At 38.8% G+C, this 23,728-nt stretch overlaps 1 protein-coding gene across 1 annotated transcript in view; it reads right to left on the reverse strand.

The window, feature by feature from the left end:
• The window catches only part of kif4 (kinesin family member 4), a 148,334-nt gene that overhangs the window by 70,962 nt on the left and 53,644 nt on the right, over positions 1-23,728 (reverse strand). The window contains exons 9-17 of the mRNA XM_039650266.2: positions 21,241-21,416; positions 21,047-21,108; positions 18,666-18,798; positions 18,270-18,328; positions 18,084-18,189; positions 10,856-10,960; positions 7,962-8,147; positions 7,778-7,881; positions 7,522-7,666 (exon numbers count right to left, since the gene is read on the reverse strand). Of these exons, the coding sequence (XP_039506200.1) occupies positions 7,522-7,666; positions 7,778-7,881; positions 7,962-8,147; positions 10,856-10,960; positions 18,084-18,189; positions 18,270-18,328; positions 18,666-18,798; positions 21,047-21,108; positions 21,241-21,416 (1,076 nt within the window). The remainder of the gene's footprint in view (positions 1-7,521; positions 7,667-7,777; positions 7,882-7,961; positions 8,148-10,855; positions 10,961-18,083; positions 18,190-18,269; positions 18,329-18,665; positions 18,799-21,046; positions 21,109-21,240; positions 21,417-23,728) is intronic.

The raw sequence follows: 23,728 nt of genomic DNA on the forward strand, positions 1-23,728 counted from the left end.
ATAAATTGTACTTAATTATTGCTACTTAAGTAATAATTTACTTGAGTACAAGTAGAAGTACTGAAAAATAATATGACTCGAGTAAATAAGTAGTTTGCTTAAATACTACTCAAGTAACTTCCACAGCAGTCAAGTCAAGTCACATTTATTTATATAGCGCTTTTTACAATACAGATTGTATCAAAGCAGCTTCATAGTGATAAAATCAAAATAATACAACACAGATCAATAATATTTTTGAATATTAAATGTCCCCAACTAAGCAAACCAAAGCAAGGCAACAGTGGCAAGGAACCAAAATTCCATCAGGTGATTGAATAGAGAAAAAAAAACCTTGGGAGAACCCAGGCACAGTAGTTTTGAAAAGTGTCTGTTAAATGTCAGCTTGCCCTGTTGCTTCGTCAGCACCTTTGTCAAAGTGTTTCCATAGTACTTTGTACTTTTGGTGAAAAACAAATGTAGCGAAGTTGAATACTTTAATTTTATTCTACTCAAGTAAGAGTAAAAGTACCACATTTTAATTATACTCAAGAAAGTAGAAAAAAAAAAATCTACTCAAGTACTGTAACGAAAGTATTTGTAATTAGTTACTTTCCACCACTGCGTACCGATACTAAAATGATTGGTCAGACAGAATAGTCACTGCCAGCGTCATTGTATTAGCGAGACATCAAACCCGCTAGATTTAAATAGCCAGTAACAGCCATCGCTGTAGCACCCGTTTTAAAATTACTTGCTTGAAGAAAAAAAGAAAGGAAACTTTCAAAGGTAGGGGTGCTGTAAATAATGCACCTAAAAGCTATCACAAAGAACAGACAAAAGTAATAATTATGAATATGTAAAATATAGCAAGGAGATATTTAAATGGTTTATTAATAAACAAGTTTTTTCTTTAACGGTTGACCAGACAAAAGTAATGATTATAAATGTCAAATATAGCACGGAGATATTTAAATGGTTTATTAATAAACAAGTTTTTTTTTGATGGTTGACGAATGCTGACTCGCGATCTTCTGGCCTAGTGAACGCGCCAGAGAGAAATGCTCATTTCATTAGGATTACATAAGCAGAGGGCAGTCTGTAGTCTGTTTTCTTTCGTTTTGAATTGCTCTGTTTTAAAGACGTGAGAAAAGTTCATTTCGGTTTATTTATGAGACGAGCTCAGTTCATGCGCCGGCACCTCCGTTTCTTATCTATCGCCTGCAATATTTACTTATTTACTAAATCCAGGTAATTGGTTGATAAAACATTTGATTACAATTAAAATACAATTAATACAAAACGAAATTCAGATTAAACAAAGGTTTTGTGCTTTCTGTTTGATGTCACTGTGAAAGTAGCATCTGAATGGGCCAGACATGTAAATGAGTACGGCCTCAGTAAAACTACGCCAGTGCTATAATCCCACCCACTTTAAAGCGGTACTAACTGCAGTGTAAAAGCAAACCGAGCTAAAGCGAACCGAGCCGGCCCGTGCAGAGTCGTACCACGCAGTGGAAAAGCAAAGAAAGCCAAACCGTGCCACGCCAAGCCGAACCGTACCAGCAGTGGAAAAGCGCCATGTGGCAAAGTTCAGACTGCAGGTAAATTGAGGGGTCTGAAATGTCCATCATAGGTGCATTATGTCCACTGTGAGAGACATAATCTAAAAAAAAGTCCAGAAATCACAATGTATGTGGTAACCACTCCTTGGTTGTCCTGGCTGTGTGCTTCGGGTCATTGTCATGTTGGGAGACCCCGTCTCGACCCATCTTCAATCCTCTAACTGAGGGAAGGAGGTTGCTCCCCAAAATCATGGCCCCGGTCAACCTCTCCTTAATACAGTGCAGTCGCCCTGTGCCATGTGCAGAAAAACACCCCCAAATCATGATGCTACCACCCCCATGCTTCACCGTAGGGATGGTGTTCTTGGGATGGTACTCATCCTCCAAAAAGTTATATTTCGGTCTCATCTGACCACATGACTTTCTCACATGACCTCTGGATCATCCAAATGGTCATTGGCAAACTTAAGACAGGCCTTGACATGTGCTGGTTTAACCAGGAGAACCTTCCGTGCCACGCATGATTTCAAACCATGACGTCTTAATGTATTACCAACAGTAACCTTGGAAACGGTGGTCCCAGCTCGTTTCAGGTCATTGACCAGCACCTCCCATGTAGTTCTGGGCTGATTTCTCACCTGTCTTAGGATCATTGAGACCCCAGGAGGTGAGGTCTTGCATGGAGCCCCAGTCCGAGGGAGATTGACAGTCATGTTTAGCTTCTTCCATTTTCTAATGATTGCTCCAACAGTGGAACTTTTTTCAACAAGCTGCTTGGCAATTTCCCCGTAGCCCTTTCCAGCCTTGTGGAGGTGTACAATTTTGTATCTAGTATCTTTGGACAGCTCTTTGGTCTTGGCCGTGTTAGTAGTTGGATTCTTACTGATTGTATGGGGTGGACAGGTGTCTTTAGGCAGCTAATGACCTCAAACAGGTGCATCTAATTTAGGATAATAAATAGAGTGGAGGTGGACATTTTAAAGACAGACTAACAGGTCTTTTAGACCCCGTTTACACCTGGTATTAAAATGCGATCTGTATCCAGATAAGTTATCCGGATAATAAGTACTGATTCCATTTACACCTGGCCACATAAATGTGTTTTTGCAAAACGGATATAAATCCGATCTTCACCTCCTGCGTTATATGCAGATTTATTGGATTGCACGCCACCAAAAGCAACAGATCTGAGCGGCATTTTATTGATCATCAGCTAATTTCCAAATCAGAGACATCAATAAGAAAGAGTGGCAACAGGCCTGGTAAGATAATTTCGTTTCTTTACTTGAAGATGTGTTAACTGCGTCTGTGACTTACTTTCACTTTTATTTGCGATGTTTGCACGTTGAATAGACGCTCAGCTGCTCATCTGCGGTGATGCGTGCCGCGTGTCGCATCTGACTAGGCTATAACATGACATATAGCCTATATAACACGCTCTCACTCGTTTATTTTTTAGCATTTTTGGGAGGAGTAAAATATACATATGTGGTTTCAACAACCAGATTGCGTTTACACCTAGTAAAGATCCAGACACAATGCGAGCCAGACTACCTCCAGATGTGGTCAGGCAGATCCGATCGCGATCCGATCACAACGCGTTTACACCTTGCATTAACATGCGTTTTTTATTATCCGGATAACTTATCTGGATACAGATCGCATTTTAATACCAGGTGTAAACGGGGTCTTAGGGTCAGAATTCTAGCTGATAGAAAGGTGTTCAAATACTTATTTGCAGCTGTATCATACAAATAAATGTGATGTGATCTGGGAAAACCCGTCGGATGTCGCGCCGGTACGTTTTCAGTAAAGTCTAAATATAGATTGAATGTCAGTTTGTCAAAATTGCGTTTTAATTAAAATATTATTCTATAAAATCTTGTTCATCATCTCTGAATATATCTTGGAGCGTAAATGGATGGAGAAGCATAGGTTACTGTAAAGCTACGTCTTAGCTTACCTTGGCGAAAGCCAAGTATAAATCAGTATGAAGTTTTAACATCTACTCTCGTGTAATGGAAATCATGAAGATCTGGATACGTCCAGTGACTGCAGTGAATAGTGCTGCTGGCAACAAGGGAAAGACCTTGTGACAGCCTGGAGAGACAGCTGACCGAAGGAAAAAGACCCCAATAGGGCTGGTAAGTGTTAGCTACCCTTGTCGGCAGTATCCAGCTCCGTGTTTACAGTATGCTGGAGACACCCGCCAAAAGCTTCTGAGAAATTAAAGAGCAAAATAGCCCTCGAGTCTGTGAGAGCGGGGGCGGAAGATGACTCAGTGTTGGACAACATGGTTAACGACTTAGGAATGGAAACGGATATGAGTATGGAGAGGAAGACTAGCTCAAGTCCTGCAGTTAGTAAAGTCATTGAACTTCAAGTTTGTGTCTGTGGCTGGAGCAAGGCGACAACGGTCAGGGGTTTGAAGGTTCATCAAGGGAAAATGAAATGCTTGAGGGAGAAGGGACAAGGGCCTCGCATTGATCAGTACTTCTAACGAAGTCAGTCAAGGGACACGGTAAACACAGATCTATGCTTTGCATTGGAAAGATTAACTGGTACAGTTGAAATTAACTGGTACAGCTGGATAAATTTGGGGACATCATTTAAGCTTATGGAAGTGAGAGGTTTGGTGTGGAAAAAAGGAAGGAGAAAGTACAAACAACTGTATTGTCTAGACGGCAGCAGAATATTGAAGGGTTAGTTAGAGAAAGGAGACAGCTGAGGAAGCAATGGAAAAGAGCAGAACAAAGCCAGAAGTAGGGACTCAATCTCTTACAAAGGGCCATAAAAGACAAGCTAGCAACATTACGCAGAGCTGAGCGCCTACGGAAACGCTACAAAAAGAAGGAACGTGCGAGGGCTAATTTCTATAAAGACCCATTCAAATTCGTAATGAAGTTATTCACCAGTGAGAAGAATGGCACTTTAGGAACATCTAGGGATGAGCTAGAGAGATATTTGGAGGAAACGCATACAGATGCAAAAAGGCATGAGCCTATGTCAATTCCATCAGACATACCACCTATCAACCCACCAGAATACCAAATGGAGGTCTGTGCACCTAAGTGGAAAGAGGTAGAGCAGGCTGTGAGAAAGGCAAGGGCTTCATCATCTCCAGGGCCTAAAGGAGTTCCGTACAGAGTGTATAAGAATGCTTCAGGAGTTCTGCAAATTTTGTGGAAATTGATGAAAGTGCCAAGGGAAAAACAGGTTGTGCCCAGAGCATGGTGCAGAGCAGGTGGAGTCTTTGACACTTGTAGCATCTTTTTATTTAGGTATAGACAATTTCATCCAGAAAGGAGCAGCAACTGGCTGTGGTTGAGACGGAAAGATTCTAGCTGACTATGTACAGCCGCCATGCGACGGTTTCGTAGAATTCTTGAAGAGTTTGTTTGTATAGGTTGCACTGAAATTAGTCATTACGTTCCTGTGTATATTTTTTGAATGACGTGGTTGGCCAGATATTGTGGTTTGCGGTAGGTGGTATGCCATACGGAACCGTTTGCCACTACAACTGCTTTATAACGCAACAGTGGGGCTCGACAGCCATTATCAAACGGGTTTGCGCGTATGGTTGGGTTGCGCGTGATTGTGGTTAGGTGTCTGTAGGGGTCCGTAAGCTGGGCTGAGTTGAGTGGGGGGTGGAGGGGGGTGACTCTGGGACACCAGGGTCACTGTCGAGCCCTATTAAAGGGTTAGTTCACCCAAAAATGAAAATTCTGTCAGTATTTACTCACCCTCATGTTGTTCCAACCCCGTAAGACCTTCGTTCATCTTCGGAACACAAATTAAGATATTTAAGATATTAAGATCGCTCCTGCATACAGTCCATAGGCTTCTTGCGGGACTGGCTCTTGCTGTCCCCGAAAAGTCATTAAAGACATCGTTAAAATAGTCCAAGTGACTACAGGGGCTCAATCTTAAGTTTATCAAACGACGAGAACACTTTTGTGCGCAAAAAAACAACAAAAATAACGACTTTTTTTCAACTATTCACTTCCTTCTCCATGAGCCTGTAAGTCAGTTAACGTAGTGTGATTGCGTAGAGCTACGTCACACGTAGGGCTTACTATTGGCCGACGCTGGTCATGTGTGTGTGATGCGTGTGACGTACAATAACAGAAGCTTACGCTATTAAACTAGTAACCTGACTCGCGCAGAGGGAGAAATAAACGAATAGTTGAAATAAAGTCGTTATTTTTGTTGTTTTTTTGCGCACAAAAGTGTTCTCGTCGTTTGATAAACTTAAGATTGAGCCCCTGTAGTCACTTGGACTATTTTAACGATGTCTTTAATGACTTTTCGAGGACAGCAAGAGCCAGTCCCTCAAGAAGCCTATGGACTGTATGCAGGAGCGATCTTAATATCTTTAATATCTTAATTTGTGTTCCGAAGATGAACGAAGGTCTTACGGGGTTGGAACAACATGAGGGTGAGTAAATACTGACAGAATTTTCATTTTTGGGTGAACTAACCCTTTAAGGTGTCGTGGGCTAGTCGACGAAACACTGAGGACGGAAGGTGCCCACTTGAAGACCCTACTCGGCTCAATCCAGACGGTTGTTGTGGTGGTCCACTAGGGAGACCACACTGTCGCTGCAGCTGTCGTGTGCGCTGACGCGGCAAGTACACTGCAGCCGTTAACGCCGGACAGAAGGGGAGTCACACCACCATATGGAAAGAAGCGTAAATGGATGGAGAAGCATAGGTTACTGTAAAGCTAAGACAGCTTACCTTGGCGAAAGCCAAGTATAAATCAGCATGAAGTTTTAACATCTACTCTCATGTAATGGAAATCATGGGAAAATTCACTAGTTTAGTGCAGAAAAATAGCGATTCATAATGGCCAGCTGAAAAGACTGTTTTTCTTTAAGAAAACGCACTGCGGTGGAGCGGAGGGACAAAAAGACAATATCTCTTGTTTAGCTCTCCTTCTCTTAACCCTACAAAGACAGTTCACCTATCAAACTAAACCACATAAGAGAATAAAGTCCAGTCCTGGGTGAACTACGATGGCTGCACGCAAGTTTATATTTATTTTTATCCAGCGTTATCGTGTGGTGTGATACGGAAAACAACAGAGAGAACAACAGAGTTTGAAACGGCTCGCTTAAAAGATCTTGCTCGCCTCTCAATCGTCCAATTTCAAAACTGTTTTCACAGGATGAATTTTGAGTTTGTAAGCTTTCAAATGATACCTAATCTATGATGATTACTAAAATATGTGATATGAAAAAAGGCAATAAATAAAGAGTGCCAGTCGTCTAGCTAACAGGACGTGACAGTTAAACCTTTTTTTGTCTTTTTTCTCAAAATACCGTTTCTGAAAATCACAGCAATCAGCCGATGATAACCATATTTTTTGTTACAGAAAAACAATAAAAGAAATAAAAACAAATTTGGAAAGGGCTTGAACCCAGCTTTAATATGGTCTCAAAACCTGTAATATGTCAAATTTCAGCATTTGGTGGATTTTCCCAGATCACATCACAAATAGTAAAAAAAAAATCATATATTGTGATTTCTGGATTTTTTTAGATTATATCTCTCACAGTGGACATGCAACTATGATGACAATTTCAGACCCCTCCATGATTTCTAAGTGGGAGAACTTGTGGGTGTTCAAATACTTATTTTTCTCACTGTATAATTACCAATATTATAGTAGGCTAATGAAGCCTAGTAGGCTACTGACTCCCACCATTTACAGCATTAGTTAAGAGATTTGTCTTCCTTGAGAAAATTTGCTATGTATTGTACCTGATATCCAAAATAATCAATATTTTATCAAATCAAAATCGAATTGCAAGCTTGTGAATCGAAATCAAATCGAGTTGTGAAATTTGTGTCAATACCCAGCCCTAACAAGAGGTGGAGATTTTTGTTCTTCAGATTACACCACAACCTGGATGTAAGGAACATCCCATTCCAAATCAGCAAATTAAGCACATGAGAAATTGTAAACACAAACCTGAATCTCTTGGTTGAGTTTAGTTACATTACGCACTGATGACTCTTTGAGCTTAAGTAACTTGGATTGATCTTGCAATTTCTTCTTTAAGTCTGTGATTTGTCCTTCAAGCTCCTGAAGTCTCTTTCTGCGTTGTTCACTCAATCTAGAGTAAAACAAGACATGAACAATAATAAACTATCAAAGTGTCATTGTGTTGCAGCATTAAACCTGGCAATTTAAGTTCAGAGGGAAACTGGCACAGATATTGAGTTACTTGGCCTGATTGGTGTCCTTCTTAGCAGACTGCAGAGCCTGGATGAGATCTTCCTTCTCTTTCTGCAGTGAGCCAACAGCAGTCTGGAGACTTTGAACATTCTCCTGGAGAGGAAAAACAAACAGTAACATTACTTTCATGATGTCCAGCAATAGAATTTTTATGATTTAGTTTCCAGGCTTACCTGATATTCTGTTTGCATGGGCTCCAAATGACTATCATTCTGACACATCTTCTTGACAAAAGCCTCTTTCAGTGCCAAAACTTTATTGAGCTCAATCAGTTCTTTTGACATCTGAGCCTGCCGCAGTGCATGCTTGGCTGTGTAGGCTTCAGGAGAACCTTTGGATTGGGGATTAGCACTTATGTCCTAAATTAAAATGAGGAAGAAGCAAACTAGAGTAAAAAAATAAATAAATAAATTAGGATTTAAAATGAAAAATGTCCTGCCTACATTAGGGGTATGAATCACAGGGTACCTCACATACCCATTATATCATGATACAGCAATTCTGTGATAATCAATATATTGCTAGACAATCCTTTAATCATACAATACGATATCGGTCTAACTAGTGATCGATACACGGCTGCTGCGTTCACCGATAGTTTTTTCCCGGCATTATTTATAGACAGGAGGCCACCGGCAGCTCTGTGCTGCTGCTGGAGACGCTGCAGTTCACGTGCCCCGCCCTCCCCCACTAGTAGAGTGCAACCAGCTCTTCAAGAGAATGGTAACTTAAACTTTTAAAGGATCTTTTAAATGTTTGACTGCTGAAATATTGCCAAACACTTTGAAAATGGAAACACGTTGCTCTATAACTGTTATGTGCTTGCAAGTTTGTGGGTCCAAATGGAAAACGCAAATACCTCGTCTATAAAACTTAACTGCTTGCCATTGTATTAGGGAGCTGCAAATAGCTAAGGTGTAGGCTATCCGTTCAGTATGCATTAGGGCTGTCTATGAATATTCTACATTCGAATATGTATTAATTTTGAAGGTGAAAATTAATATTTGAACGTGGAAAAACACGCCCGCGGTTGCAGACTAATAACGTTACCACAGCTGCACAGCTCGCTCAGAGTGCTCACTGTCGGTTCTATTTGTGAATCTTCAATCACTGAATGAAGCCTGCTATATTTGGGACAAGAGTCGCGACTCGCAACCTTAAATTGCTTGCACAAAACTCTTGATCAGCACTCAACATTTGTTTCTTGTTGTTCATTTAACCGACGCACAGAGAGCATGAGGGCGAGAGAGAGAGAGACAGAGAGCCTGAGCGAGTCCAGGCGAGACAGAGTGAGCTCTGCGGTCTTGGCCATTAGTTGATTTACTTGCTTTTTAATACGTTGTCAAATATGTTTAAACTCAAATAAACTATACAATATAGTAGTTATGTCTCTTTGTATTAATGTGTCCTGTTATTGACGTAATGTGCATCAATGACAAAATGTACAACGAGATGTTCGAATATGTTTTTTAGAGGGAATATGCAAACGCCATTTGAGCAATTTTGACAGCCCTAGTATGCATACAGGTGCTGTAACGAACACTGGTCATAGGATTAAGTAATGCCAACATTGTTCTGTGCTTTTTGTGGGAGATTTATTCAGCGCCCACCTGGCTGAGGTTTGGATGCGTGCGGTGTGTGTCTCCCTCGCAATCGCAGTGACATGCTCATTTTATTTTATGTAGAAAAATTCAAACCATGGCAGTACATAGTTCGTTTCTTTTAAAATTTATTTAAAATGAAGTACTGTGCACTTTATAATGCTGGTTGCTACTGTGCGCAATAATATTTGTTAAAAATTGTTTATCTACTTGTTCTTGTTCTACCTCACATGTTTTTACTATTTGTTAAATATAATTTTTTTTAAGTTAATTAAATGTTACTTTTATTAAATTGAGACCTGTAACATTTGTTAACATCATGTCATTTTTATGATGTAAATTGAGGGAGAAAAATGTATCGGCTCCAAATATTGGCAGCCCATATCGGTCATCGGCTAAGGCTGATGGGAAAAAAAAAAAAAAAAAAAATCGGTATCGGTACTAAAAATCCATATTGGTCGATCCCTAGGTCTAACTAAGGAAACAAAATGCCTGCGAAAATTCAGGTTCTCTCTTAAGTCCAAACTGTTAGAAAACATAAAACACAAAGTTCTTCTGTTTGTAAATGAAATTTAAAATTTAAGTACACTAAACATTTTATGCTTCCTGAAAGATCTGATTTGAAAAAAAATAATGGTAACACTTTACGGTAAGGGTACATGAATTATCATGAATGCATGTTGCATGCAAATGCATGAATTATGCAATAATATCTCATGAATCATGAGGAACTAACAAGTTCAACGTTTTTCATTCATGACTTCATGGATCAACACCTAAATTAAAACAATAACTAAGATGAGCACATCATCATGAATTATGATTTATTACACATGATCATGATATTTTCTTTGTTCACAGTTATGCCACCATTAATAGCACATTGTTCAGTGTTTCAAAGAACCTAGTCACCACAATAGTTAAGGGGCCACACACGATGAAGTCATTGATAGATAATGCTTAGTTAATGATGACTTCTGTATTTGTGTGATTGGTCTATTTTGGGGTCTGTCCAATACAGTAGTCATCATTAATTAAGCATTATCTATTAATGACTTCATGTGTGTGGCCCCTCAACTAAAGTGGTGACTAGGTCACTGACCTAGACAAAGAACAAAGAAAACATCATGATCATGCATAATAAATCATTACTCATGATGATGTGCTCATCTCAATGTTTTAATGAAGTCATGAATGAAAAATATTGAACTCGTGTTAGTTCCTGATGATTCAGGAGATATTAATGCATGAATGAATGCATAATTCATGCATGAATTTATACATGAATTCATGCATGAATTTATACATGAATTCATGATAATGCATGAACCCTTACGGTAAAGTGTTACCAAAATGGTAATAATAATAATAAAGTAAATAAATCAGATTTGCCTGCAGTTTGAACTAAGCCAAAAATGAGCAGAATGGTGGGTCTCACAGTTGAGAACCACAGGCTTAATACATACCACTGGTGGGCCAGTATCAGAACCGCCAGGACTGGAACACTCCACAGAAGAAGCACTGCCTAAATTCATGGCATCAATGGTGGCAGCAATCCCCATGCTCTCGCTCTGTTGGACCAGGTCATTTGGTTATATTTTAATTTCTAAGAAGGATCACAAAAGGAATATAGCTTCTCCTACCACTGCTATCCAGATGACACCCAGGTCTTGACTCACTTCAACCAAATGATACTGTTCAAACTTGTATCTCTGCCTACCTTTCAGACACTTCTGCCTGGATGAATGAGTCATCTACAGCTTAACCTTTCAAAGATGGAGATCCTTGTAATTCCTGCAGATCCGTCAGTTGCCCACAACACTAAGGCCAGCCAGCCAGCCAGGGGGTTGTGTTTGATGATCAACTGTGTATTTCCACTCATATTTCAACAATCAACCAGTCATCCAGCTTTGCTCTTTAAAACCATCAGGAAAAATAGACCCTTTTGGGTCAGAGTATGCTCAATCCTTTTGTCCAAGCTCATGTAATTTAATTAATTGAAAATGTTTGCTCTCATCGCTTCCTGCCAGTGGACACGCACCATTAAGAATGCCAGTGCGAATGGCCATGCATGTTTTACAATTTGGGGGCAGCAAATTCTTGTTAAATATTTTGCTTAATGAAAAAAGCAACTAGAAAAACAACTAATCCTTTGCAGGTTCCCTATTGGCATTGGGTTTAAATAAAAAAAATATTGCCAAATAGGCGCTTTTATTTCACTCTGAAAATAAATCTTTGTTTGTCCGCCATTGTCAGTCAGCTCCTCACTCTTGAGATAAATTAAATCAGACTCCTGCTACGACTTGAAGGCATGAAGGGTGCCCCTTTCAAACCTCTACAGACTGTGGAGCTTACGTATCTCTCATTGAAAACCACCTATCTGGTGGCTACCGCCTCAGTCAAGTGAGTGGGTGACTTACACGCACTTTCTATCAGCACATCGTGCCTTGAGCTTGGGCCTAATGACTACAAGTTCATCCTAAAACCAAGACTTGGTTGTGCTACCATCTTGTTTCGCTTCAGTCAATGAAAACCAAGGAGCATCCTATCGAGCTTTGGCTTATACAGGCATAACCCACATCCATTCGCGCGGGACGTGACGACATTGGTGCTTACATCATGAGTAGTCCCTCGATAGGTTGAAGCAGTTGCCGCAGAGTTGAGGGCTGGTCCCGGGGGACCCAACGCAAATCTCTCAGGAGCGGGCAGTTTGAACTTTGCTGCGGGCAGGAATGAGTGGCTAAAAAAAAAAAACTGTGGGATTGGGAGGTAGCCTAGCGACATGATGGAGATCAATAAATGATGTGGAAAAAATCCTCAAACGAGGTATTTAAAGCACAAAACCTAAGCAAGGCAAGTCTGACATTTGGACTACTATTCATCTTCCCTATGTCAGAATACATGCAGGCCAGGATAATGAAACAAACAACCCCATGATTCTCTTTAATAATAGCAATACAAATACGTGTTCTTTCCTGTGGGATGGGAGAAGACACAAAGTCAATTCATCTCTATTATTGTGCGGGAATAAATTCTCAGAGTTTTGCGGGTGCAGGCGGGAGTGGACATGTATATTGCGGGGGCATTAATGGTCAGAAATTCGGCGGCCGTGGGCAGAAGCAGGATGAAGAAAACAGTCCCGCGCAGGGCTCTACCGCAGAGCAGCCTACAGGCGTACGAGCTGCCTTGCCTAGGTCTGCTAGCTGCAGCAAGTGCGTTTAAATTAATACAAATTATAAGGATAATTTTTGCCTTCAGTATTCTCGAGAAGAGGTTTTCCCACTAAGGTTTTTTTTTTCTTTTTACTATCTAGCTAGTTATTAGTTATCCAACATTAAAAACATTTTTCTATTTAACAAGTCGTACGAACCTTAAAGTGTTAACCTGTCACCTCTGACCTTCAACAGCTGTCACAGCTCTCAGTGTTGTTGCAGGAACTGATTTGCTATAGGCTACTCCTGACTGGTCGAAATCTCATGCTAGTTAGGACAAATGTACAGTAATGTACAAAAGTAGCTGCACCGCTTAAATAAAAAATTAAAGTTTTTGAACGAAAAAATAAGTAAAGTCACTCTGATGATACAATTTTTATGTGAAATGTGCATATTTACCCCCAATTGTCATGGTATGGGGATTTTTTTTTTAAACTTGAAACCAATTTCATTGGATTCCTTGACCCCAAAAATTTACACTTTGACACTAAATTTGTCATTATAGCAATAACAAAAGGAAAGATATAAGCTCTAGAGTATTTTAGCGCATTGGCGGCCATTTTCGAAAAAAACATGTTTATTTCTGATACAAAGTATGATCTCACTTCTGTCTTAAGATAAATTTATTTGTATGACCCTAAGGTACTTCCATAACAAAGGCGACCTTTCCATCATGACTTGAAGTCAAAGGCCTATTTTTTAGGCTTAACCCTTAAAGACCTATACAGCCGCCGGCGGCTAAAAATAACTGTTGTTCTTAAATGTTAAATAACTTTTGAACCGCTGCTCCAATCCGTATGCTTTAAAAAGTCCCATAAAGAGGAGATTCGCGGCTTTTCTGTGATATCGGGTTAATCGCGTTTGGACATTCAGAAGCTCCGTAGTGAATGTGATTGCGTCATCAAGTTTTGATCAGCATTGATTCGTCAAAGAAACCCGTGCGTTTTTTTCCTCTGAGCCAATCATAAATGACTGTTAATGCTTAGTCCCACCCCATCCCCAGATTGGTTAAAACTATCATCTACTCAACCAATAAATATAGTTCTTGGTCTTTTGCACGACCAATTACTTGCTCTTTTTGCAAGTGAACCAAAATTTGTAAACAAAACCACGTGTGCTAAGGTTGTCCATTCATTGGACAAGGATTCTCAAGGGAAATTAGGAAGTGCAAAAAAGGCTCAGCATGGAGATATTTTGTACTGCAACATTTGTTATTTTACTAATTTTGTGTTATTCTGTACAAACGCAATATGAAGAAACTAATGAGTATAATTTGATACAATGTCGTCTATCCGATGTTGTAATTCGGATTTTGAGACAACTCTCGTCTCTCGTGCATCTTTTAATTCGACCATCTACTGTTTTTTTTTTTTATCTCTGGGCAACATCTCAACTTTGCGTTACAAGTGGCACTGCACAGAAGACGGATAAAGTATAAAGTTTTCATTCATAGAGAGGGGCTATGCTCACACAATCAAATAATGAGATTCTTATTGTATATACTGCCAACAAGAGCTGTCAATGTTAACACTTGCAATTAAGTTTGTCCAGTTTAACATAAATTAACACAGCATCATCCTTTTATTGTAACTATTTTTACATTAATAATAATAAGAAGAAGAAGAATTCATTACATTTATATAACGCTTTTTCTCAGCACTCAAAGCACTTTACATAGAAGGGGGAGTCTCATCAACCACCACAAAAAGGTGGTAAACTGCAAATGCTTTATGAACTGCAAATGCTTTTTATTTTTTGCATCTATGCTCGATTAGACTAAAGAGAACGCTCTGTACGTGAATGTCCTAAAGCACAAACTCATTCATTACAAAGGTTTACGAAGAATGGTGTGAAAATGGCGGGGAGGCTTTTGATGAAAATAAAGAAACATGAGTCGATCGCACCTGCACTGAAGTCTTTAAATTGGTTTCCAGTGCAATACAGAATAAGATACAAGATTTTAATGTTTGTATATAAATCGCTAAATAATCAGGCCCCACCATATCTGGCGAATCTCCTAACTTTGTATACCCCCTCCAGAAAACTACGCTCAGAGAATCAGGAACTACTGATAGTACAGAGAACAAAACGTCTTCATAAGTGTGACCGGGCATTTGCGGTAATAGGGCCGAGACAATGGAATGAGTTGCCGTTGCCTATTAGGTCTGCAAAATCGCTAGCGATTTTTAAGCATTTGTGTAAATCACATCTGATGTCCTTAGCCTATAATGAGTAGATGTGATATTTTATATGTGATGTATTGACTGGTTGAGGTATGTCGTTATTTTTATCCTTCATGGGAATCTGTATGTAAAGCACTTTGGTTCAACCTAGGTTGTGTTTTAACAGTGCTATATAAATAAAACAAACAAACAAAAGGGAAAAACATCCAGCACGCGGCAATCCTGTGGGCGAAAATGCCTTGGTGATGCTAGAGGTCAGAGGAGAATAGGCCAACTGATTCAAGCTGATAGAAGAGCAACTTTGACTGAAATAACACCTCGTTACAACCGAGGTATGCAGCAAATCATTTGTGAAGCCACAACACACACACAAACTTTAGGCGGATGGGCTACAACAGCAGAAGAACCCACCGGGTACCACTCATTTCCACTAGAAATAGGAAAAAGAGGATACAATTTGCAAGAGCTCACCAAAAATTGGACAGTTAAAGACTGGAAAAATGTTGCCTGGTCTGATGAGTCTCGGTTTCTGTTGAGACATTCAGATGTTAGAGTCAGAATTTGGCGTAAACAGAATGAGAACATGGATCCATCATTCCACGGATCCACTTTCTCAGTTGGTCGCACCAACATTTGATTTGGTCGCACTTTTTTTCTTTTTTTTTTACATGCCATGGGATTAATCAATACATGCTGATGAATAGTGGTTTTAAATGGACAAAAGCTTGCAAAGGCTTTCTGGGTTGCAGCATATACCTGTAATATATTAATTATCATTGCCAAATTTCAAGTTTTTTAATGGATTTTGGACAGTAATTTTAATCTGTAATTTTAAGCATTTTACATTTGAATTATATACATTATATACATCTATTTACATTTGATGTATACATTAAATGGATAGATTGTATCTATTTAATCTATCTATTTATCTATCTATCTATTAACTATTTATCTATCCATCTATTTACATTAGATATATTTACATATCTATCTATCTATCTATCATCTTTCTATCAGCATCATCTTTCTATCTTTTAAAAATCATTAAACATTCAAATGCAGCCATTACATTTTAAAAGATTAGAGTATTATAATAAGCTAATACAGATTTTTCGTTATCAAAGTTTATAAATCAGAAAGCACACACTCCTTACCTTCTGCATTTTATAATAATTTTCTTTTCCTCAGTCGAGCGATTACTCTCATCTAACCGCTGAAAAGACGTAGGAAGGGGCACGCTGTTTCGTGAGACATTTTCATTTTTATATGCTTTAATTCGTGAATTTGCAATTGGCAGGTTTCACCATCAGTGTGCAATGCACGTGACATCTATGTTCGTCAATAAATAAACTGCACGTGTCTTGCGGAAGAACACTGTAGCCGGAGCTACTTCTCTCCATGTCTATGGCGAGTCACGCAGGCACTGGGCAACTCCGCATCCGAGTCGACCCCGGGATAAAATAGTCTGAATATAAACACTTATTATAGACATACCATAAGTCAAAAACACGGTTTGAAAAATGGATTCATGATGTAGCCTACTCGTTCATTTTAAACATAAGTTACGGTCCGACTGCAGCAGCTGATACAACAGTGTTCTGTTGCGCCAGCGTCCACTCGCACATGCGACCACAAAATGTTAATTCGCAGTTTCTATTCTATTATTCTAGTTATGTAAATGTGTTTATTTTTTACAGGGACCAGATGCCACTGATGAGTGCTGACTTAAACATTCACAGGAGACTCTATGTTTCAGGAATCACAAAGTGTAAGCCTCTGCATAAAGCTATCTTCCCCAAAACACATCAAACCATTTTTAAAAGACTTTGTCTTACTTGAATGCGTAGTCAGGAAGATTGACATAGTTTGAGTATTCTATCACATTTATAAACAGATTTTATGCTACGTAAAATGCTATCTTTTTCTGATGCAGAGAAGTTAGTTCATGCATTCATGACCTTGAGAGTAGATTACTGTAATGCTTTATTAGCTGGTTTTCCTGCATCCTCAAACAAGCTAGAGTTAGTGCAAAATGAGTTCTTACTATGTCAAGAAAATATGTTCATATAACACCAATTTTATCATCTCTACACTGGTTACCACTGTAAGTTCCGTATCAATTACAAAGTATTACTACTGACCTATAAAGCCCTAAATGGTCAAGCACCTGTGTATTTAATGGACCTTCTCTCACCCTACAATCAATTGCATTTTAAAATCAGTAAATTTGAGGCTTCTGGCTATTCCTTGGATATCTAATGGCGCTTTTCCACTACACAGTGCCAGTTCGATTCGGCTTGCCTTTGGTTGGTTTTCCACTGTGTAAAAGTTGTACCTGAACCTGCTTTCGGGTACTTTTTTTTTATCACCATCCCATTTTTTCAAGTGCATAAATAGATCAAGATCCAGCTCTCAAATTTAAACAAAAATATCTTCATTTGTGTTCCAAAGATGAACAAAGGTCTTATGGGGTTGGTACAGCATGGGGGTGAGTAATTAATTACTTAATTTTCATTTTTGGGTGTATCCCTTTAACGCCTGTGAAGAGACAACTCAACGCCGGCGATATGTTATGCTCTAAATTAAAACATGATTAACTAACTGTATTTTTCTATGTACATTTCTGAAATGCACTTTCTGTAAAGCTGCTTTGAAACATGTATTGTTGAAAAGCGCTATACAAATAAATTTGAATTGAATCCTCCGATTATCCTTCCAGCAGGATAATGCACCATTTCACAAAGCTCGAATCATTTCAAATTGGTTTCTTGAACATGACAATGAGTTCACTGTACTAAAATAAGCCTCACAGTCACCAGAACTCAACCCCAACCTTTGGGAAGTGGTGGAACGGGAGCTTTGTGCCCTGGATGTGCATCCCACAAATCTCCATCAACTGCAAGATATCCTATCAATATGGGCCAACATTTCTAAAGAATGCTTATAGCACCTTGTTGAATAAATGCCACGTAGAATTAAGGCAGTTCTGAAGCCGAAAGGGGGTCAAACAGTATTAATATGGTGTTCTTAATAATCCTTTTAAGGCAAGTAAAAATCTGTACCACTGGACCGATCGTGAGAAAATTAGCACAATGTGCCACTTCCAGGATGGCATATATCGGTTTCCCCACATACATACTTTACTTGGGTAAATTATATTAGGTATATTAAAGACCACCCAAGTAGATCTGATAAGCCGCTGCAGAGAAACAAAGGGAGAGAGATGTCCCATTTCCACTCTTTTAAAGAAAACAATCCATTCTCCAACTAAAAGTTTACACCACAACAGTCAATACCTGCAGATCTAGGATGAGCTGTTGAAGGTTCTGGATCACCTCCATATTCTCCTTCAGTTCCTGGTCTTCCAGAGTCTCAACCACTTTCTTTAGGTCCACCTTACACCTGACATTAGTGACATTCAATTTACTGAACACATTTTTGTACCTCATTGGTTCACAGATCGCCAAGACATTGATACTTACGCTGAGTGCTGCCTCAACTCCTCTAGCTTTTTTTGTAGTTTCTCATTTGTCTGCTCCGTCTGAAAGAACAATTAAATGTACAAAATTTAAAGACGAATCGTTTACAGTAAAGTTAGACAAAATTCGCCAAAGTTTCCTAGATCAACATGCAAGTAGTGGGTTAACGGAGAAAATCTGCTGGCAATAAATGTTTTACAAGTCGTTAATCTATTTAATCCATTTATTTTTTTATTTTAAGAGTAAACTGTTCAGGACATTGGTCGTTCTCAGCATCAAACATTAAGTTCTGTTAGAAAAACAGTGACATCCACTGTAATTTTAGCACACTTTGTTACTCTGTCCTGCATGAATAAAAATAACATTCTCTGGACTACACAGCTAAATGATGATTCTCACCATGATGATCCTTTCAAACATAAGAGCAGTTTGTCCCACGGACTCACTCAGCTCTCGACTCAGCTTGCTGTTTTCATCTTGCAGACAGCGATTCTGCTCCAGGATCTTTGACACATTCTCTGCTGGCTCAGACCTACAAATAAAACTCAGCTTTAGATTTAGATATAATAACACTCAAAATCTGAGCACATAAAGCGGTTTTATATTTAAAGCTGCAGTCCATAGCTTTTTTTTGGGTTAAAAATTATCCAAAATACATATAAGAAAATATGAAGAGTTCAGATGCAAAAGCCTCTAAGTGCCATTTGAAATTTTCTTCTAAAATGATTATTTTTATCAAGCTTGTATATTTAAGTTCAGTAATTTGACTTAAATGGCAATGAAGATTACCTATTAATTGCCATTAAAGTGAAATTACTGAACTTAAATATACAAGCTTCATAAAAATGACCATTCTAGAAGAAAAGTTCAAATGGCATTTAGAGGCTTTTGCATCTGAACTCTTCATATATAACCAGCCAGTGTTCATGTCAAGTCAAGAAAAATATATTTATATAGCGCTTTTCACAATTTCACAGATTGTATCAAAGCTGCTTCACAGTATCAATCAAGACAACTTAACAGTGTTTGTTTATTCATGGAAAAAAGACAATTAATTTTAGTTCAAAACTATCTGCTTGCCTTAGCTCGATTCAAAACGGTAAACTTGTAATATTTTTAATTCCAGTGGTGCTGGTGAATTTCCGCGGGAGACTCGGGCATGTCTTTGCGTCTATAATAAAACTTAAACCCATTATATTTTAGTCATCTGAATTGTTTTAGTTCAACTGTAATGCATTAATTTAGAATTTCTCTAAAATTTCCAAACCTACATACTTCCAGAGAAAAAAAATCTATTAAGCAGTTAATATGGATGATTTTAAAGTTTCAACATGCAATACAGATACAGATTTAACTACTGTGACTTAAAAAAATGCCTTAATTTTTTCCAAACAAAATTATTATTTATCTTGCCTGAATGTTTGCGGTCATTGCATTTTTACAATGGGGAAATGTTGTTAAGAATTTACACAACACAAAGCTCGATTTAAATTCTTCAATTAAATTGAAAAAAGTTGCACAAATAAATACAATAAAGATAAAAAAAAAAGGACAAATAAAGAGAAAAGTTTTTGAAGGTCTAACACTATATTCATAGACAGAAACTGAATAAAGTGATCAAATGAAAAATAACACTGGATATTATTTTAGTCCAGAATAAATTAAATAGGTCTACATAGGCTATCAATCCTGATTCCTTTAACTTTAATTCCTTAAACTTCTTGTTTTGACGACAAAATGAATGACCGAGACATATGGTTGCTGTCTCTTTAAGAGCTAGGGCATGGATTCTGTGTTCATTATGCTGGCAAGGGTTTTATGCTTATTAAAGACAAAACAGACTATGTTTAGACTATTATACTCACGAAGACCAAAATTGACACAGTTTTGCATGTTAAATGCAATATAATCCGTGAAAAATAACTTTTGTTACTGGGCAGCTGTTCTTGAGGTGGATTTTCTATGAATGTGCGCATAGTCATCCCAGAGAGCGTGCGAGCACTGATCAGTTTAAAATCGCCTGAATGTTTAAACTGGTAAGACTTAAAAAGACGTGCAAATGGTAAACTTCATTCACGATGCACTGCTGGCCCGATTGTGCAAGTCATGTCCCACTCCTGAACGCGAGTGTGTATTATCGCAGCAGCGACTGCTTGCCTTCCACAACATTTTGAGAGAAGAGAAGACGCGGCACCGCTGAACACTCACGCTGTTTGTGAAATTGCGTCTGGCATTTTATAATCTATGTGGATTATGATTGCGGGAATATCCCGCATTATAATTAGAAGACCTGCGGGAATGATTAGAATTATGCGTAATACCCGCACCGAAATTCGAGCCCTGTGATGAACACACATACAAAATGTCTTTCGTCCTGTAGGCATCCTGGTGAATATTTCTGTTCGTCCTAAACACATTTTCTATCGTCCCCAGGACGATAGGACGCCGTTAGTCTCGAGCCCTGCATTAGGTAACATTAGTTAATGCATTCACTAACATTAACATTGAGCAATCGATTTGTTACAATATTATTTCTTAATATTGGTTACCAATAGTTAATAAAAATACAACTGTTCAATGTAAGTTCATATTAGCTCAAGTCCATTAATTATCTTTGTTATTTTTCACATTTACGAATACAATATTGAAATCAAGATTTTAAAGATTAATGAATACTTTAGTTAATAAACTAACAATGAAAAAACTTGTAATGAAGTTAACTTATTTTAACAAATGGAACTTTACTGTAAAGTGTTTCCCAAAAAAAGCTTAGGCCATACCCTGTCAGCACAGATGCAACACCACCACGGGCATGTAGCAGCATCACCTGAAGATCTTGCACCTGTTTTTAGAAAAATGAAAGATAGATAGAAATTAGAATAATTACCTACATAAGTTATTTAAAATTAAATTGAATGCTGAGTAAATTGTCATGTGACAGCTGTCTTCTGAAAAAACACACTAGACAAAGTACCTGCTGTTTGAGTCGCTTCATTTCTAGTGCACGTGGGTCAACATTAAGGACAGGCTTATTCTTGATTTTACGGGCACGGTCCGCATAACGCAACGTGTTGATGGTCTCCTCAATGTTAGAGTCTGCTGGACTGACACACGCAATCATCAAGGTGTGGCTGTTACCTCCGAGGGAGTCTGGAGAAAAGGTTTGAGAAGCATTGCATTACCAAATAACCAAATAAATTATAAAAAAAAAAAAAACTGTTGGCATGTTGCTAGATGTTATAATGTTAGGCATTGGGTGCATCTCAATCAGCTCCTTTGCTCGTGAATCACTATAATCACGTTCATGAACTCAAGCACTGGTATGCTGGCTCACTACACATTGGGACACTGATGACCATTTCCAGCGATGTGGCAATGTCCTCATTGTACAACATCAATATTGGTACTTCTAAACAACAGCAGAGCTGATGTCTTTCTGCTAGGGTTGTAACGGTACATGTATTCGTATTAAATCGTTTTGGTTCGTAAATAAACTAGTGTTCACACAGACCAGCAACATTCACCATGGATTTAATATAGTAACACTAACTGTAACCAGTTTGGCTGGAATAGTGAAATGCTTAAGTACTTCACACATCTTTTTCCTGCACTTCAAAACTCAAATATTATATAAATAAATATATATTTAAATTAGAGGTGGGCATAGATTATTTTTTTTAATCTAGATTAATTCCAAGATTAGAGTGAGATTAATCAAGATTAAAATGGCTCATTTGAATTTTGCCGAAGGCATTCAGAATATGCACAATATGTATGTTCCCCAAATAAATAGTTTGTAAGATGGGCATGGGCGGAGCTAGACTCAGTACAGTAGGGGCGGAGCCCTATATCTGGGCAGGGGCAGAGCCCTATATCTGGGCAGGGGCGGAGCCATATATCTGATGACTACATATGTAATAATGCGTCACTTGTTGAGTCAGGTAAGCTTATGTTAAACAAAACACAAAGACTATCTTGTTCTTTTCTTTAAAAGGACACTATTCAGTTATTTTAGCTTAATTTAACAGCTTCAGAGTTAAAGAAATGGTTACATGACTTCTTTCGGGTTGATTGGTGGGCGTCTCGACCCCCCCCCTGGTGCCTGTGAGCAGAAAAAAAATCTCACTTGCAACTTCGGTGCGGCGAGCCGCCGGCCTCAGCATCAGAAAGTATCGCGTGATATCAGCTCTGGCGATGTAACATATTCCTTTACGGTCGGCAACACTGCACATATCCAGGAACAAGGTCGAGAGGGATGGAGTTTGTCACACTATCGTCATGGCTGAGCCGGCATATAATATACAGAAAGCTAGGAAAGCGTTGTCGGAGGAACAGAGAAAGAGGAAAGAGCAGACTGACCGAGCGAGAAGTCAGAACGAGCATAGGCGCGGGTGTGATGTCCCCATTGAAGCACGGATCACAGCACGGATGTACCATTACAAACAAATAAAACATCTCCAGGTAACTCTAGTAGAGCATTCATTTCGTTCGTTTGTTAAATAAGAGGTGATCTGAAATGTGTTTTTGAAATCAAGTAACCAAAGCGCTCCTTGCCGCAGTGATCAGTTTCAGTGGATTCAGTGTTCTGTTGTGACGCACACTGTCTTCAAACGGACACGCGCTCAATCCATTGCGGGGACTGAGAGACTCGTTACGGTGAAATCACAAAACCCAATACACAAAAAACATGTCCCTGCTTGAAATACAGCCACTAATAAACAATCGGTTTTGATGAGGAAAATAAACTATACTATTAGTTTGGATTAGAACCCAGAACCTGTGACACGCATGGCAAAAGTTCTTTCACTCGACCATTGAAGTTCATGGGGATGTGTATATAATAAATTCTCACCACTAACAACATTTATTAGATCTCATTAAACGACAAATTGAACACAATGTACTATTGTATACTATGTAACACGTCACGCTCTCCGTGAGTGGTATTTACAACAGTAACGTTAAAAACAAGTACTCCACAGTTACTCTAGGGGTCGCTGTTTGACAAAAACAGCATTCCTGCCTGGTGTCCCTTTAAAGGAACACTCCGACTTTTTGGGACTTTAGCCTATTCACCTTACCCCCCAGAGTTAGAGAAGTCCATACATACCTTTTTCATCTCCGTGCGTGCTATAAGTCTGTTTTTGACGCACCCACCGCTAGCCTAGCTTAGCACAAAGACTGGATGTGAATGGTTGCAGCTTTCATACTAATCCAAATGAGTGACAAAATAACGCAAACGTTTTCCTATTTACATGTTGTGGTTTGTATAGTCACAGAGTGTGCAAATATCAAGGCCATATGAGACACAGACATCTTTTAACCGTATAAATAATTCTGAAGGCGAAACACTGCTACTTGGGCAGAGTGATAACCATCACCTGAGACGCACCGTGACGAGGAGCAGAGAGTTCGCTCAGTGTTTGGGTAACAGAGTCAATTACTAACGTTAGATAGAAAAG

This window comes from Pimephales promelas, chromosome 19 (genome assembly GCF_988280905.1).
Source record: "Pimephales promelas chromosome 19, fPimPro1.hap1.1, whole genome shotgun sequence".
NCBI classification, from domain to species: domain Eukaryota; kingdom Metazoa; phylum Chordata; class Actinopteri; order Cypriniformes; family Leuciscidae; genus Pimephales; species Pimephales promelas.